Here is a 16,265-nt window from a genome sequence, read left to right as displayed (position 1 = left end):
TCAATCACGCTTATATAAACCAGTGAGCACTCCATGGGCCTTAACGTTGCCCTTAATGGCTGCAATAACATTAGCAGTATTGGGCCTTCCCTCAAAGTTACGCAAGGCAGTAGTAGCAGTCTCATTAATACCGAAAACTTGGAACACGTAACGATGGTCACCATGGCCTGGCACAGGACGAGGTCCCATGTAACCAACATACTTGAAAGTATCGAAACCGAGCTTGAACTTGTCAGGATGGTCTTCAGTAACTGCAAGCTCTCCCAATTCGAATGTGATCTCTGGAGCAGGAGCAATATCGTAGACAAGCATATGTGTAATAGCAAAAGGTACAGGGGCATCGATATCTTGGAGAATCAAAACTAACGACGTTATTTCGGCATTTGGCTCAACTTTGATAGAAAGGGATGGTGACTTGTCATCTCCCACTCCCTTTCCAGCTGTTTCAATTGGCATGTAGCCATTGTCTTCGAATAAAGGACTGGTAATAGTTATGGTTTGAGGATTCTCTTTGACATTTAATTGGTTGGTCAATAATTGTTCATCTCTCCCTCTAAAGTTATAGAGCAAACGTCCCAAAAATCTCGCGGCGCACATCTTAGCAGCACTGTTACTGAATCAAGCAACCTGTTCTACCCTTGCATTTTGACAGAATCTCCCTTTTATATAGTTCTTAACAGGAGTTGAAAAATATACCGTCATCTCGGGGTTATTCCCAGAAAAGGAAACTGATTTTTCGGCCCGGGCTTATTAAGACCGAATATCCTTTAATCTCCGAGCATAAACGAACACTTTTTTGCATCTATCGTGGCCCCATGTCATCTGTTATCTACAATAGGTCGATTATGAGTTTCTAAAATATTAAGATATCTATGAAAATATTAAGCCCATTTACCAATGAAACTCATAAGAATCATTCCTGCAATAAAGGCAAAGAGGGAGCACAGAGTCTTTAGGAATGATGCGTGTGCCAAGGGTCCAAACAACCAGTCCAGGGCCCACATCTCAATAAGACCTGTCCAGATAAGAACACCAGCTGAAAACGCATCCAAGGTACCCAAAGCAATAATGGTGGAGGGATCATTTCCATTGAAGGTATTCAAAACTCCTATTCCAATAGCCATTCCAATTGGAGTGATTAATGCAAACGCTAATGCCATAGCAAGTTTAGCTATCATACGGGCATTCGTAATTTCAGTAATTCTAGCACCTAGAGCTAAACCCTCGAAAAACTGGTGAAAAAGAATAACAATAAATAACGTAATAAAGTAAGAATCTCCAGCAACAACCAAAGTGACCCCAATAAGGATAGAATGAAAAAGTATACCAGCTTCCATAATTAAAACGGAGAACTTATCACTTGGTGACAATCCATGGAAGTGATCATGTCCGATGACGTTCTTTTCACTCAGAGATTCTTCAGAGCTGACATTCAACCCCTTCTCTCCTGATATTGGATCTTCCTGCTCTGTGTCATTTTGTGCTTCGACCACATTGATCCTCTGAGATCTGGCCTTAAGAGAGCGCCCAGTGATATACTCCACTAAGAAGGCCAAGAATATACCAGCCATGGTAATGGCAGTAGATGTAGACTCATAAGCCAAAGTGATACAAGAATTTCGCCACATGAGCTCAGCATGCGTCATTAAATGAACAAATGCTGTTGATATAATCACTCCCGTACCGAATTGTTTAATTATAAGGGCAACAAACCCATTAATGGAAGAGCTCAAGAATTTTTTGAGCAAGATTGGACCAAAGGCAGCAATAGAACTCGTGGCAAAAATAACAAATAGAAGACCAATACGTAAGGGTATATCATAGTCACGATCAACTCTTTCACAAGCCTCTGCCGAACGGGAGTGCTCCTCCCCCACACAATGCTCAACTCCTCCGTGAAAATGACAATTTTTTCCAGTCAGGTTTGAAGAGGATTCTTCGCTGTTTTCAATCTCTTCACCTTCAACCGCTCTCACGAACTGAACCTCACGACCAGCGTTGTCTACACAAAATGTCTCTTTGCCATGGGAATGACAGTCGGTGTAAGTCGAAGGAGCGGAAGTGGAGTCCTTTGGTGATGGCACGATGGAACCCTCTTCTCCATTATCATCTATACAATACTGAGTGCCATCATGGAAATGGCATCCTGTGAGACGTGAAGTTACTGAGTGGTCATCATTGTCATGATCGTCGTCATGTTTTTCGTGAGCGTGGTCTTCATCAACAATCCTCACGAACTGGACGTCTGATCCTGATGGATCTACACAAAATATATCCTTGCCATGTGAGTGGCAGTCACTGTAGCTCGAAGAAGCAGAATTAGAATCCTTCGGTGATGGCAGGATAGAACCTTCATCTCCATTATTGTCTGTGCAAAATTGGATTCCATCATGAAAATGACACCCCGTAAGATTGGAGATGGATGATTTTGGATCTTCAGCTCTTCTATGTACATCTCCTGACTCCAATTTTGAGGAAACTACCTGTGTGGAGCTTGCAGCCGTGACGGCAATCGCAGTGAATATAACGCAAGCTACGTCAACTTTCATGTTCGCTGTATTTTGGCTTTGCATTTCCGAATCTTCCTATCAGCTGAAGGAAATCTCTCCTTAAATAAGAAATTTGAACCATCTTATCCCAAGAAAAGTAATTGATAACGGTAGTAGTTATTACATTGCCGAGAAACTCCTGAAAGTCTTTCCAAGATGCCAAGAAGTGGACTTTTGAAAGCTGGTTGGAAGAAAACTAATAAGAAAAAGTTCAAACATTTTCAAAAAATTAAGCTCAAGTGTGTTCTACATTGGGAGTAGACGTTGTACATATAGGAAATACTCTTCACTTTAACCGAGTTTTAAAACAATTATCAACTAATTTAATAAACAAACTGCCCAAGAATTTTCTTTGGTACTACTAAGGTTGCAAAATCAACAATAATAAATCCTTGGCGTATGCGTGGGAATAGTGCGCAAAAGACCACTTTAAGTAGTTATTCCGCCAAGAATTCTATACAAATAGTGTTCGAATGAGCAAAGAACTCCCTTTTGCAAGTAGAATTAGTACTTCCAAGACCAATCTGCTAGTCATGACATTTTGATCGAGTGTCAAAAAATTACTAGCAACCAAACGATGTCAAAAAAAATAGAGATTGAGGCCGAGAGTATCGAGTATGTTCTCCCATTACACTACTAGTAGTTCTCTGTATCAGCACAACAATAGATAATCGGACCAGAAACTGTGTTTGCTGGTAAATATGGCTGCAACCGAAGAAGTAAAAGACAATTTGAATAGTTTGGATATGGAAATGGAACAGAATATACAAAGATCCAGTCTTTACTGCCCAAACACTGATTCTGGCAGTGCGACACTAGCGAACTAGGTAAGCAACTAGTTGTAACGACCATAAAATAGGTACTAGGTTCCCTGTTATTATGCTTCAATCAGGAGAGAAATTCGGTTCATCCATTTGTTACACATCTTCCAATTCAATAGAATCTTGTCGTCTCGGCGTTAGCTAGCATGTACAAGCCGTTCAAGATCTTACTCCAATCTTTAAGGTTGACGCGATGCATTTATCTACAACGGGCTGCAAAATTAACAACTCTCAGCTACTCCAGCATTTTCCATTAATTCTTACACATGACGTCATTTGCTTCAATACATAAGGAGTAGATTCTGAAAACGATGGTACGAAAGAAACAGAAACATAGATGGACATCATATGAACATGTGATAGTGAATACTTGTGAGACACCATACACAGAGTACCTTATTAGTACCTTATTAGTTGACACCTCTACGGATTTACTGGGGGATAGTAGACTCAAGTAGCCTATCTATAAGGATCTGAAAAGATAACAAGAGAATCTATCGAAACATGATAGATGCCGGGACTTGTGAGTGCATTTAAATCTTCTTTGCCAATGTTGACTTGAAACTAATTGGTATACAAACATATCGAGAACCTAGTGAGTACCATAGTTTCTCCTTAAATATGCGGAGAAGTTGAGGCTGTAGGGCGCCGTTACCATCAACGTATTGGTAATTGCCACGATAACAATTACGTTGATGAACCAGCAATTGAGCTACTGCAGATATGGACTGTCTCATCCATGCTTACAGAGAACCCTTCGTACCCAAAATGAGAATGATAAGCTGTTTCATTGTGGCCGTTCAGAATTTCAATTATCGTTTAAAATTACACACTGACATTAGTAGACTTAGGAGTACCCTTCTATACGTTCTTTTTATATCTGTATGCTTCCTCGCAGAAGCCCAAGAACTATTCAAAGAGATACAATGCATCCCACGTTGAAAAGCCATCCTAGCCACAAAAAAAAGCGAATATCTGATACATCTTTATCCTTAATCTCGGCATTCCAATTATGGGACAATTGGTCCAACTCCTACATAGTCTATTTACTGGTGGAGTCGTCTCCACTTCTAACATTGATCATGAGACAGTTACATTCTGAATAAGGGAACGCGCATAGAAGGAATTTCAAGTGGATCTCCAAGAGATTGAGTTAATTAGTAACTTTAGATACAAGGTACCAATCGAAGTTCCACACCTAGATGAAATTGCCATAAATAGTGATTGGTCTATTCCACGGACCGTAGTGCGTAGATGCACTTCGATAAGCCTTGTTCTGAAGCCAATGACCGTCGCTAAACCAGATGTCTCCCATGGCTCAGAATATGGGCGTTCGAAGGGCACTCCAAAGTCTCCATGTCGCCACGGCATGCAACACCGATGGTGTTCCAGGCTCGTCAGATTAGCGTAGTGGTTGAAATTCCAATGAATTTCAAAACAGGTACATATTATTATTATTGATATTTTTTACTCTATTCAGATATCCTCTTCTTCAGCCTCCCCTCAGTCTTTATTGAAAAATTCATACCAATTGGGAAGTTAGGTGATGTTTGGATACTGTATGTATGACGTATTCTCCTTTTTCAATAATACGGAGTTTCATGTCTTTGGTTATCCATTCCCATTGGTGAAGGATGGAGGCAAAACGAGCCACGCTTCCAAAAATATCGACATCGTCGAAGCTGTTTGACAGGTATAAATACAGGGTGATCTGTCCAAGCTTTTTTCATTTCTTGGCTATTTCTCTATTACAGATTGTAACCTATTTCAATCCTATTCATTCAATTAGCACAAAATGTTCGGATTCGGCAGTGACGACCACGAGAAAGTTTACGGTGACAAGCACGAGGGTAAGTTCTCCCACGAATTGTTAGCCGGTGCTGCTTCTTTCGAAGCCGCCAAGCTCTTTGAAGACAAACAAAGAAAGGAAGGTAAGCCAGTCTCCCACAAGTTCGCTAAGGAGCTCTTGGCTGGTTTCGCTGGTGCTGAAGTTGACAAGTTGTTCGAGACTAAGGGTTTGGACTACCTTGACAGGGACGAGGCCAAGAGCCAAGCTCAACAAAGAGCCATCGACAACTACGACCAACACTACGGTGACCAAGACCAATGGACGCCAGACTCCAAGCCACCATTCTAAGTCAATTGACAAGCTCAATTACTTCCATTATGCCATGGATGCTAGTTAGTTACTTTACTTATTTTTGATAAATGTACTGTTACTACGTATTACTATATTACAAGCGTAGAGATTTTGTAGCAGAGGCCAATTGAAATTACTCTATTCTACTGAATTGACCCTAACATTGCTGAAAATACCCAGATCACCCTACCGTCGTCGACACAATTGAAATGGTTGTGTTGGTCACATCTCGTTCCGATTCGCGGGGGCGCTGCGTTTCACAGCCTTCACACGCACTTACAGCTTTAGTGAACGGCACGATTCAGCATGTTTCCATGCACTAAGGGGTACATTTGACGATGGAACATGTGAGTTACGGCATTTGAGTTGGTGTTGAACTCGTTTTGCAGTCAATTCTGCGAAACCGTTGGGTGTTTTCTTGGATGACTGCAAACTTGGAACACTCTGTGCCAAAATGCCAAGAATTGTTGATTGTTAACGATAACTGTCAAAAAGCGAAGAGCATGTGTCGTAAACTGGATCATTTTTAGACAGAAATCAAAACACGACAGTTGGTAATGTGCACGACCTTTCTGAAGTGATGGTAGGGGCAATGAAGTTTATAGTGATTCTTTTTTGTAGAGTGATTATTACAAAGGGGAGTGGTTGCCCTGGAGATATGAGCCCACGGAGGGTAGGAAGAAGAACAATTTTAGGATGAAGGGCAATTGTATGCACTTGGGAACATCCCAAATGGTCAATTTTTCAATACAGAATGTCTATACCGTTTCCATGGAAATACTGTAGCAAAGATACCGATGTCGTGCATACAATACACATACACAATAGGTGGACTAACTAACCATAGCCACTTTGAACATTTTGGGACATTTGTTTCGTTTCCATGTTACATTCGAGAGTAGTAAGTCGTAGAGTAGGTCGTAGAGTAGGTCGTGAACGTGGAGGACATCCGTACACTCAAGGAATCCCAGTAACTGTTTCTTAGAACAAGTATTTCTAAGAAACTCCGTTAAGCCATCCCAACCATCTCCATACAAGTCACATGACCACTCTCCAAATCACATGACACTAATCACACCCACAAATCCCCCTACGCGAAAACGCCAATTCGCTTCTTTAAGCGCTTGGGGTACAGCGCGTCTTTTTTCAGTAATCTTTTGGTTGTAAATAAAGAGTTCTTTATCAGACGGTACCAAGTATCTGGACATTTTTGGTAGATACATTGTGATTTAACTGGATAGATAGGGAGCGATGTCAAGTACCAGGCCGGATCTTAAGTTTTCAGATACCGTGGATGAGAGACTGTACTACCGTAAGTACTCGTCTCTTCCCAGTAAAGAGAGCTCTACTATCAGATTCATCGACCACAACAATAAAGACTACTTCACAGCATTGGATGAAGACGCGGATTTGATAGCAGACAACATCTACAAGACACAATCCGTGATCAAGTACAACCAGAATAATAAAAATAGATACGTCACCATCTCGCCTCAGGTGTTCTTGAACAATGTGTTGAGATTCTGTATCATAGACAAACACCTCAAGGTGGAGATCTACAATAATAAAACGTTCCAATTGACAGCAACAGCAACCCCAGGTAATTTAGAAAGCTTGGCCAACGAGTATGGCGTCAATTTGGAAGGAATGTTCCAGGATTGCTCCAATCCTATAATTGCTGGTATCAAGTTTCACCAAACAGGATCTACCAGAAAAGTTGGAGTATGTCTTATAGATGTTCTGAATAATACCATTCAGTTATCTGAATTTGATGATAATGACCTCTTCTCGAATGTGGAAAGCTTATTACTTCAGCTTGGTGTGAAAGAAGTGGTATTACCTTCCAATTACAGTGCCACCGACGACAATACTGAAGTCATCAAACTCTTTCAAGTCTTGGACAAGATCGGAAACATTGTTGTGAGTTCTGTCAAGCAATCTCTCTTTACCAACAAGGATATTGAGCAAGATTTAAGAAAATTGGTTGTTTCGGACACACAAAAAGAGGAAGAAGAAGTCAATGTCGAACTTGTTTTGGCGTCCAAAGGTATCAATTCATCCGATTTCTCAAATTCGTTGGGTTGCTGTAACGCGTTGATAGCGTACTTGCTGTTATTACTGGAAGATGCACAAAACAGCTTTACCATCGAGCAGTACAACCTCAGTTCATATATGAAATTGGATTCTTCAACCATGAAGGCATTGAACATCTTCCCTAACGCAAATTCAAACGGGCCTTCTGGTATGGTCAAGTCTTCCTCTGTCAGTTCCATGTTCGAGCTTTTAAACAAATGTAAGACCACTGCAGGTTCTCGTCTACTCTCTCAATGGTTAAAACAACCCCTCACCAGCTTGAGTGGTATTGAAGAAAGACAAGACTTAGTCAATCACTTGATGGAGGATACTAATTTCAGAGTATACGTGACACAAGAATTCTTATCAAAGGTGCCCGATATTAGAAGATTATTGAAGAAAATCGGGAATGGAATTGCCAAGACTACAGGTAATGAGAACAAGAAATTGGAAGACGTAATTCGCTTATATCAATTGGTCTTGGCTATGCCAGATTTCTTGAACATGCTCAACTTAGTCATTGAGGATTTGAAGGAAAAGGATGAGACATCATCGGTCGTTAGTTTAATTGAAAAGTACTGGCTTGCACCAACAACAAAAAGTTACGAATCCTTGGTCAAATTTCAAGAGTTAATCGAAACAACTATTGATTTGTCTCCTTTGGAATCATCGGCAGCTGATTTCTTGCACACTGACTTCAATGTCAGACCCGAATTTGATGAATCCCTTGTCGAAATTAATGATAAATTGCAATCTAGTTTGGCTGAGATCAAGAAATTGCATGAAGACGTCGGTGACGACTTGAACATGGAATTAGACAAGAAGTTGAAATTAGAGAAGCACGTCCAACATGGCTGGTGCTTTAGAGTAACTAGAATCGACTCTACAGTGTTGAGAAATACTGGCAACAAATACACCCAATTGCAAACCGTGAAAGCCGGTGTCTTTTTCACAACCAAAAAGTTGGCCTCCTTATCACAACAATACGCAGATGCATCTCAAGAGTACAATAGCAAGCAACGTGAATTGATCAAAGAGATCTTGTCTATTACTTTGACATACCAACTGGTGTTCCTCAACTTGACCCTAACACTTGCACACTTGGATGTTTTGACTGGATTCGCTAACGCTGCAATTATTGCTCCAACTGCGTTTGTAAGACCTAAATTGCATCCGTTAACTAATGATATCACTTCTGAAGAGTTCAGAGGTAGAAAAATCAGATTGGAAGAGGCTAGACATCCTGTTCTTGAAGTCCAGGATGACATTAACTTTATAGCCAACAATGTTAACTTGTCTAACGATACCGAGTCTGATGGTAAGCCATTTGTTATAATTACTGGGCCTAATATGGGTGGTAAGTCTACATACATTAGACAAATCGGAGTCATTTCCCTTATGGCCCAGATTGGATGCTTCATTCCCGTGAGTGATGAAAATTACACTCCGGAATTGCCTATTTTTGATGCAATTTTATCAAGAGTCGGAGCTGGTGATTCGCAGTTGAAGGGATTGTCTACTTTCATGATCGAGATGTTGGAGACTTCATCAATATTAGCCACTGCCACACACAATTCATTGATTATAATTGATGAATTGGGAAGAGGTACTTCGACATACGATGGTTTCGGATTGGCTTGGTCTATTCTGGAGCATTTAATCACAGAGAAGAATTGTTTCACCTTGTTTGCTACTCACTTCCATGAATTGACTCAATTGTCTTCCAAGTATGAAAACAAAGTGGAGAATTTGCATGTTGTTGCTCATGTCGAGAAGGACACAGAGAAAGATGACGATATTACCCTCATGTATAGAGTGGAGCCAGGAATCTCGGATAAATCTTTTGGTATACACGTTGCAGAGTTGGTCAAATTCCCAACAAAGATCATAAATATGGCGAAGAGAAAGGCTTCTGAGTTGCAAGATATGAACGTGACTGAAGAGGACAAATTTATCCAAAATAAAAAGACTAAGTGTACCAAGGAAGAAATAGACACAGGTATTGAGCACCTCAAGTCGATTTTGAAGAAGTGGAAATCACTTTGCTATGATCCCGAAAGTGGAAAGTGTAAATTTGAGAGCAATGAAGCCATTGGAAAGCTTAGAGAGCTTGTTGATGGCGAATATTCCGATGTCATTAAGAACGATAAACTTATCAGTGAAGTACTCACTGTTTTGTAAACTACTACATCCATGTGAGGCTTAGAAGAATGTACAATATAAATAATAGTATAGTTCTATATAGAAACGAATGTAATGGAACACAATGGTCACTCTAACGATTCTTCTTATCTTGGTACTCTTCATCGATCTGAGCGAGTCTCTTGATGGCATTGTGTCTGTCCAAGCCATTCTTGTCGACACATGATACAATGGGCAAGCCAATCACCCATTTGAAACCGAAGAACTTCTCTGTTCCAGTCAAGAAACATCTCAAGTACTCCTCATAAACTAAGTAAAAGTAGACTCCCAATCCCGTGAAGATATGCCACCATCCATGGCCTTCAAGCACAAATCCGTATGGAATACCCCATTCTCTTCTCTTGCCTCTGACAAAGTCACAGAAATGGATATCTAAATTCCACAAGAAGTAACCGAAGCCAAAGAGAGCAACACCCGCAACCATCGTGGTGTATAATTGGGCTTTTGCAGCCTTATCGTGGACATGTTCTCTAGTCAAGTTTAGTGATTTGAAGATGATGCAAGCGTTAAGCAAGGCATAAGCAACTTGGTGAATGGTGGGGTCCTTAAAGTACAAGTAGATTGCTGTCAAAGAGTTTGCAGCAACGAAAATACCAACTCCTACAAAGACACTTTCTTTCTTCGTCTTGAACTCGCTGAAAACGGACCAGAATGGCACACATGTAGCATAGATCATAGGCAATTCGTCCAATAACTGGAACTGGTACCGTAAGGTCATGTGGAACAACCACAGCCCAATTCCTACGAGTAAAAATCCAAATCCCGTAAGGAGAAACCGGGGCTCAAGCTTATTGTTGTAGGCATGGAAGATGGCGAAGGCTGCAAGAGCAATGAACACAGAATTGGTGATGGTGTTGAGTGCCTCAGCGATATAGGTGGAGACAACGTAGTTCTCTTCACACCAATCGATTGTGGAGGTTGGAATACCCCAGAAACCGTGTTCTTTCTCGGGAGGATACGGGATAGCGAATGGGAGCATTTAAGAAACGATTTGGAGAAAGAAAGCCTGCTATACTTTGGTGACACTTATAAAACGGACGGCGTTGAGATCAGAGGGTTGCTATGTTACTCTTAGGAGCGATTGGTAGCGAACTCTGGAATTGTTGCAATGAAAAAGCGCTGGAAACGATTCTAATAAAGGAATTCGCTGCGGAGTGACTGGAATAACGACTGGTGAGCTCCTGAAACCGAAAATCACTATTTATAATTTACTAATGGCCTAGAAACCCTATTGCAACTATACAAATATCTGGATCCTCAATTACAATGACAGAAACGGAAGACCTGTGATTAATGTTCTCTAGCGCAAATCAAAAACTCCCACCTACAAAGACTAATATACACGTTAGCTACTTACCTCGATGTACGCACGCACACTTGCTGCCAATCGATTCTACGGACAAACATCATAAGACTCCATTCATTATAGAAATCCAATTAGACATCAATCACGTTTTATGATATGGAGATGGCGGGGTCCGGATGTCGGAGGTCTCGGTCTGGAACCGGGGAGAACGACACCCCTCACAGGAGGACGGCCCAAACACAAGCTTTGGAGAAGGTTGCAGCCATTGACAGAGGGAGAGACAGGATGTGATTGGGGGTGACGGTGAAGGTTGCATATTCTTATGTGGGAGACGGAGTAGGTAGGGCAGCGGTGGCTGCAATGGGGAGAAAATCAGTACAAAATGGCGAGAGAGTTACCTAGGGCTTGAGGCATATATTAGTGATGCTCGTGATCGTGATATAGTGGTGAGATTGCTTTTTGGCAAAATAAGTATGGAGTGAGTGATTCGGGTGAAAGCAAAAGAAGAAGCGGAGGCAATAATTGCAAGTGGTTTCAGGCATGACGTCTCGTATTTCTCTTAGATCAAACTCTTCTTATAGGGAAATGATCTGTTGCTGGAAGGCTTGTAAAGGTACGTTCTCCCGCACGGCTAATTCGATCTTAATTACTGGCCGTTATCAGTCCACAATTACGTCGTCAATTTGTTCATTTTCTTGTCGACCCAGAGATTGCAAAAAGATGCAAAATATAGTCCCTGCCATTCCCCAAGATTGACGTAATTAGTGTTACAAGATGCTGTCAACAGAGAATTGCATCCAAAATGTGCGGACTGTGAAGCATATAGGCATATGATAATGTTACCACGACTTTCGCAGCTAATTGGCTTCGTAACCGCGGTTAGTCACACTGAACATTTAATTAGAGAGCTGTGCAACTGCTGCAACACGACCATTGACCAATGGCAACGTTTCAATAGGGCTACATCTAACTTTTCGGAATAACCTGTATTCAAGTCGTACTATTCCAATGCTGTAAAACAAGGCTAAATTTAATTAAATCTAATGTTTGGTCGAACTCCACCGGCTATGTATTCCTGTACCACTCTAACCAACACTCATCATTCAAAGGCCTAATAGTGTAATTATCTACCATAACCATTTTCTCTTCGTCGGTTCGGTTTGAGCCCTTGCTGTCCTCTCCGAGCAAAATCTCCTTGGGAACCTTATCTGAGGGATATTCTGTAACATCGCACCAGTCGGCACAGATTTTAGAGTTGTAGTGCCAGTAAAGGTTTGCAATGGCAAGCTTCATCTCTATCAATGCAACATTCATACCGAGACACATTCGAATACCCTTCCCGAAAGGCATCATGAACTTGTTTTGTGTCTTAATTCTTGCTTTGAAGTCCTCCGTTGATTCCTGTTCATATTGTAACCATCTTTCTGGAATAAATTGATTAGGCAGAGGAAACACATCTTCCTGTCTATGAACAGAGAATGGTAAACATGAGATAACTGTTCCCTTCGGAAGACTGATCTCCTCTCCGCTTCCTAATTCAACAGTGTAAGGTTTGTCGACCACCCTTGGTTCGGCCCCAGGGATAGAAGTATGAACTCTGCTATTTTCGTCCAATATCGCGTTTAGATATGGTAACAGATCGACTGTTTCTAAATCGTTAATGACGTCAGTTGTTGAATTTGGCTTTCCAAAGGCATTTTCGAGTTCCCTTCTTAAAGCCACCTGAATGCCGAAGTTTGAAGGACGAGACAACTCGTAGCATAAATAAGTAAGCTGTATGGCTGTTGTTTCATGTCCAGCGAAGATGTTGTCAGTTAAGAATGAATACGCGTACTCTCCATCTAAGCCTGCCCTCTTCAAAGCCTCTAATGTAGTAAGGTTTTCATCGTCTCTGAATTTTGGAACATTTTGTTCAGCCTTAGCGTACAATTTGAGTTGCCAATCCAATATGTCACCCAGGGCTTTCTTGACCTTAGTACTTGCTGCCATATCCCAGAATCGTGGCATCAATGTTGTCCAGAAGACCATACTTGCAACTGTTCTATGACTGACAATGATATGCCTTTTTTCAGGATGAAGTAACAAGTCAGTTCCATTCTCTTTACCCAACTCAAATGAAGACACGACGTCCATAGCGAGGGCTGCAAACAAGGAGTAAACATCAATGCCCAAGTTACGAGTCTTCCCCTGTGAGTTAAACCACGTACCATCTCTTAATTTATGACCTTTTCCATGTTCATTCTCAATGCTCCTTGCGTTTATATGATCTGGTTCTTCTCCAGTGACAGAAGATGTCGCCACGGCATTTACGAGTTGTCCTACCTTTTCCACAATGATATCTCTAGTATTGTTCTTCTTCGAGAATATGGAGCTCTTACTATACAAGCTCATGACAATCTTTTTGTACCGCAAATGTCTATCGTTTTCCAAACTTGCGAATATATTATCCTTGAAGCCATGGTTTCTGAAATTCTCATAGAATTTCGATTTGGGCATGTTCTTGACATAGAGATCATTAATGAACTTGTACTTTCCATTGACGCTTATTTCGTTGGGTGATAACACCACTACGTTTCCATGCTTCAAATGTAATTTATGAACTTTCTGGATCCAGCACGAATTCCGTTGGCTATTGAGCGCTTGAAAATAACTTATGCGGTGGAAATACGGTCCTGGAATCTTTCGGAGAGGTGACAAGTAGAATGGATATACTATTAAATAGTAGATCAAGAAGCCTAATATAACCACCAATTGAGTTTCTAATGGATTCTTAGAAACATAGCGAAAACCACTAATTACCAATTCTGCCAACATAGTTCCAGAAGTATTCCGGTACTACAACACAAGACTAATATCAACAATAGAACGTATAATAGCAAAGTACATTTAAGATATATAAAAATCCAGTTTCACAGGCGCAAAATAATTCCGCTCGTTATCATACTTCTGATTTTCCTATTTGGGAAATGAGATCCGCTGTTCTTTCACTGTCAAAAATTCCGTGTTGCAGCCATTGGGAATAATGGATGGAAGGGTCATGAAGTAATGCTACAAAGTATTATGGTTCGATTACTGAAGATTATAGAGTGCATACTTCAGCTCGGGTGGAAAGAAATACTCGGGTGTTGATAAGTTTTATTATTAAGTTCAAGAAATTTTGTGAAATAAATAAATAATGCTATGGTATGTATGTATGTAAATGAATGAATGTACTTTGAGCAGACGATATGATTACGAAGCGATGAAATTATGTAAGAGGGAGATTCGCAATCTTCAAAGGTGCTATATCGTAACAATAAATTACACAACTTCCGCTATTCCACTTGATGCAACCTCTTTATCTTCCTTCTGCAGCGTTGCTTGTTTTAAGAAATGGGCAAACTTGCTAGTTTCATGAATTCCGCATTCCGTCTTTGCTTTACCCTTCCATCTTCCGCTTCTCTCATCTTCGCCTTCTGCTACTGGAACAGTAGAATGCCAATCGCCGATGGACTTGTATCCTAAGTCCAAAAGCTCGTTATACGGCACCTTGTTTTGGTCCACGTACTCTTTCACTTGCTTAAAATCCCAGTTGCATAATGGGTTAACTTTGATAATTCCGCTCGACTCCTCAATTTCTAAAACTGGTAATGTTCCACGGGCCCCTCCTTGGGACTTTCTTCTTCCAGTTAGCACTGCAGTGACGTTCAACTGTTTGTATGCTCTCTGGGCAGGTTCAACTTTGACTAAGAAATCATAGTATGAATCGTTCGTTTCCCATAAACTGTCACCGTATTCTGCCGTGAACTCTTGTTCAGTTTCTACGTTTAATGGTTTGAAGATATGTATCTTGGGGTTGTACTTCTTTTGGATGTTGGCCACTAAGTCGTAGGTTTGTGGAAAGTGATGCAAGGTATCAATGAAGATCAAATCAATAGGATGAGCACCTTCTCCACTTTCACCCTGTCCAGCAGTTTTGAGCTTGGAGATCATATCCACGGTGACCAAACCAGTCAAACCAAATGCTGTTGTTTGGTATAAGTTTGGGAAGGTAATAAGAGTCCATTGAATGATCTCTTGCGGTGTCAAATATTGCAACTTTTCATTCAAGAACTTCAAATGTTCTGGGGTCAACTGCACTATCTGCTGTGGTACTGCTGTCACAGTCATAATTAAAATTTACAAATAAAACGGTCTTGAGAGGTCCTTGCAAAATGCCAAATCTTATGGACTTTTCGACTTTTCAAGTTTTCGACTTTTTCGATTTCCTGAACAACCTACAGTAGAAAAGATCTAAAAGAACGTCAAAACCAGATGTAACGACTAGCAATCTTGCTTTGTAATTGCAATCCTAGAATTCGTCACAGTAATAGTGAAAAATTGTGCTCTAAAGTATGGTTGCAATATTCACGTGATATGATGCTATAGATGGGGACCAAGATACAGGATCAGGTAATCATAGTTTCTGACGGTTCCAGCTCTCGGTGATAAATTTGATATGAAGAGACTTGCGACCATCGTCTTCAACAGTCTATTTTATCACGTGCGAGATGGCACGCTGAAATATTAAGGTGGATGGATATTTACGAACTGTCACCAAAAAGAAACGGTTAGCTCCGAGAAGGTCCTTTTAGATGAAAGAAACTCCTTCTAGATAAATGCTTAGGATCTGAGGTTTTTCTTCTATGTAGACATCCCCGGGTGACTGCGGTATAAAAATGAGCTTGGAATAGCATTTACGAACTATAGCCCCGAAAGAAGCGGAGAACGTATTGCCAGGGCGACTAAAGCACTGAGGAGAAATTTCTTAAAACCAAGCCATGGGAATGAATCCACATGGAGCTTTCTCCCTACGTAGAAGCTTATTATTGGCCTTATTATTGGGGATTTTCTGGACTAGCTGAGGTAAGGGTGATGACGTATTAAGTTGACCCCTGGCTAGTAACTTCTATAATTAACCTATTTTTACCGAAGTCGAACCACCTTCAAGTTAACGTTATTTTCTAGTAATGACATTTTTTTAGGTGAAAAAGAATCAAATGAGCTTCTAACTAAGCCAACTAATACTGAACTAGACCGAAATCACGCATACGCGGCCCGCTGTATTTTTGCAGACTCATGGGGGTATCGAGATTGTAGTGTCTCAAGTGAACTTGTGCTGCTAAAAGTGGTAGTTTCCGCTATAGAGACGTTCA

The 16,265-nt window shown here is 40.8% G+C and overlaps 7 protein-coding genes across 7 annotated transcripts; 2 read left to right on the top strand and 5 right to left on the bottom strand. All coding sequences in view use genetic code 12, as the record gives it.

Moving 5' to 3' along the window:
• Positions 1-597, bottom strand: RJT20DRAFT_136486 (YbhB/YbcL family Raf kinase inhibitor-like protein; the record flags this gene model as incomplete). Its single annotated transcript, XM_064918477.1, has 1 exon — positions 1-597. One exon carries the CDS (start codon positions 595-597, stop codon positions 1-3), a length of 597 nt encoding a protein of 198 aa, XP_064773427.1.
• A 150-nt stretch (positions 598-747) lies between these two features.
• On the bottom strand, positions 748-2,573 carry ZRT1 (Zrt1p; the record flags this gene model as incomplete). The annotated part of the gene is made up of 2 exons (XM_064918963.1): positions 748-2,164; positions 2,351-2,573. 2 exons carry the CDS (start codon positions 2,571-2,573, stop codon positions 882-884), a joined length of 1,506 nt encoding a protein of 501 aa, XP_064773426.1. The 3' UTR covers positions 748-881.
• A 2,592-nt stretch (positions 2,574-5,165) lies between these two features.
• Positions 5,166-5,507, top strand: RJT20DRAFT_1180 (uncharacterized protein; the record flags this gene model as incomplete). Its single annotated transcript, XM_064915866.1, has 1 exon — positions 5,166-5,507. The coding sequence occupies one exon, from the start codon at positions 5,166-5,168 to the stop codon at positions 5,505-5,507; it is 342 nt and encodes a 113-aa protein (XP_064773425.1).
• A 1,155-nt stretch (positions 5,508-6,662) lies between these two features.
• Positions 6,663-9,800, top strand: MSH2 (mismatch repair ATPase). The gene has a single exon (XM_064917670.1). It carries the CDS (start codon positions 6,762-6,764, stop codon positions 9,762-9,764), a length of 3,003 nt encoding a protein of 1,000 aa, XP_064773424.1. The 5' UTR covers positions 6,663-6,761; the 3' UTR covers positions 9,765-9,800.
• Positions 9,801-9,811: 11 nt separating this feature from the next.
• On the bottom strand, positions 9,812-10,999 carry YDC1 (alkaline dihydroceramidase). Its single transcript, XM_064920714.1, has one exon. The coding sequence runs from the start codon at positions 10,762-10,764 to the stop codon at positions 9,859-9,861; it is 906 nt and encodes a 301-aa protein (XP_064773423.1). The 5' UTR covers positions 10,765-10,999; the 3' UTR covers positions 9,812-9,858.
• Positions 11,000-12,075: 1,076 nt separating this feature from the next.
• RJT20DRAFT_130142 (uncharacterized protein) lies at positions 12,076-13,926 on the bottom strand. The gene has a single exon (XM_064917669.1). The coding sequence runs from the start codon at positions 13,903-13,905 to the stop codon at positions 12,157-12,159; it is 1,749 nt and encodes a 582-aa protein (XP_064773422.1). The 5' UTR covers positions 13,906-13,926; the 3' UTR covers positions 12,076-12,156.
• A 465-nt stretch (positions 13,927-14,391) lies between these two features.
• On the bottom strand, positions 14,392-15,240 carry MET16 (phosphoadenylyl-sulfate reductase (thioredoxin); the record flags this gene model as incomplete). Its single annotated transcript, XM_064921735.1, has 1 exon — positions 14,392-15,240. The coding sequence occupies one exon, from the start codon at positions 15,238-15,240 to the stop codon at positions 14,392-14,394; it is 849 nt and encodes a 282-aa protein (XP_064773421.1).
• Positions 15,241-16,265: the final 1,025 nt, after the last annotated feature.

This window comes from Scheffersomyces xylosifermentans (assembly GCF_036884685.1).
Source record: "Scheffersomyces xylosifermentans strain CBS 12540 chromosome Unknown RJT20scaffold_6, whole genome shotgun sequence".
Classification (NCBI taxonomy): domain Eukaryota; kingdom Fungi; phylum Ascomycota; class Pichiomycetes; order Serinales; family Debaryomycetaceae; genus Scheffersomyces; species Scheffersomyces xylosifermentans.
Note: the sequence above shows the minus strand (reverse complement) of the source record. Positions and strands in the feature narration are given on the sequence as shown.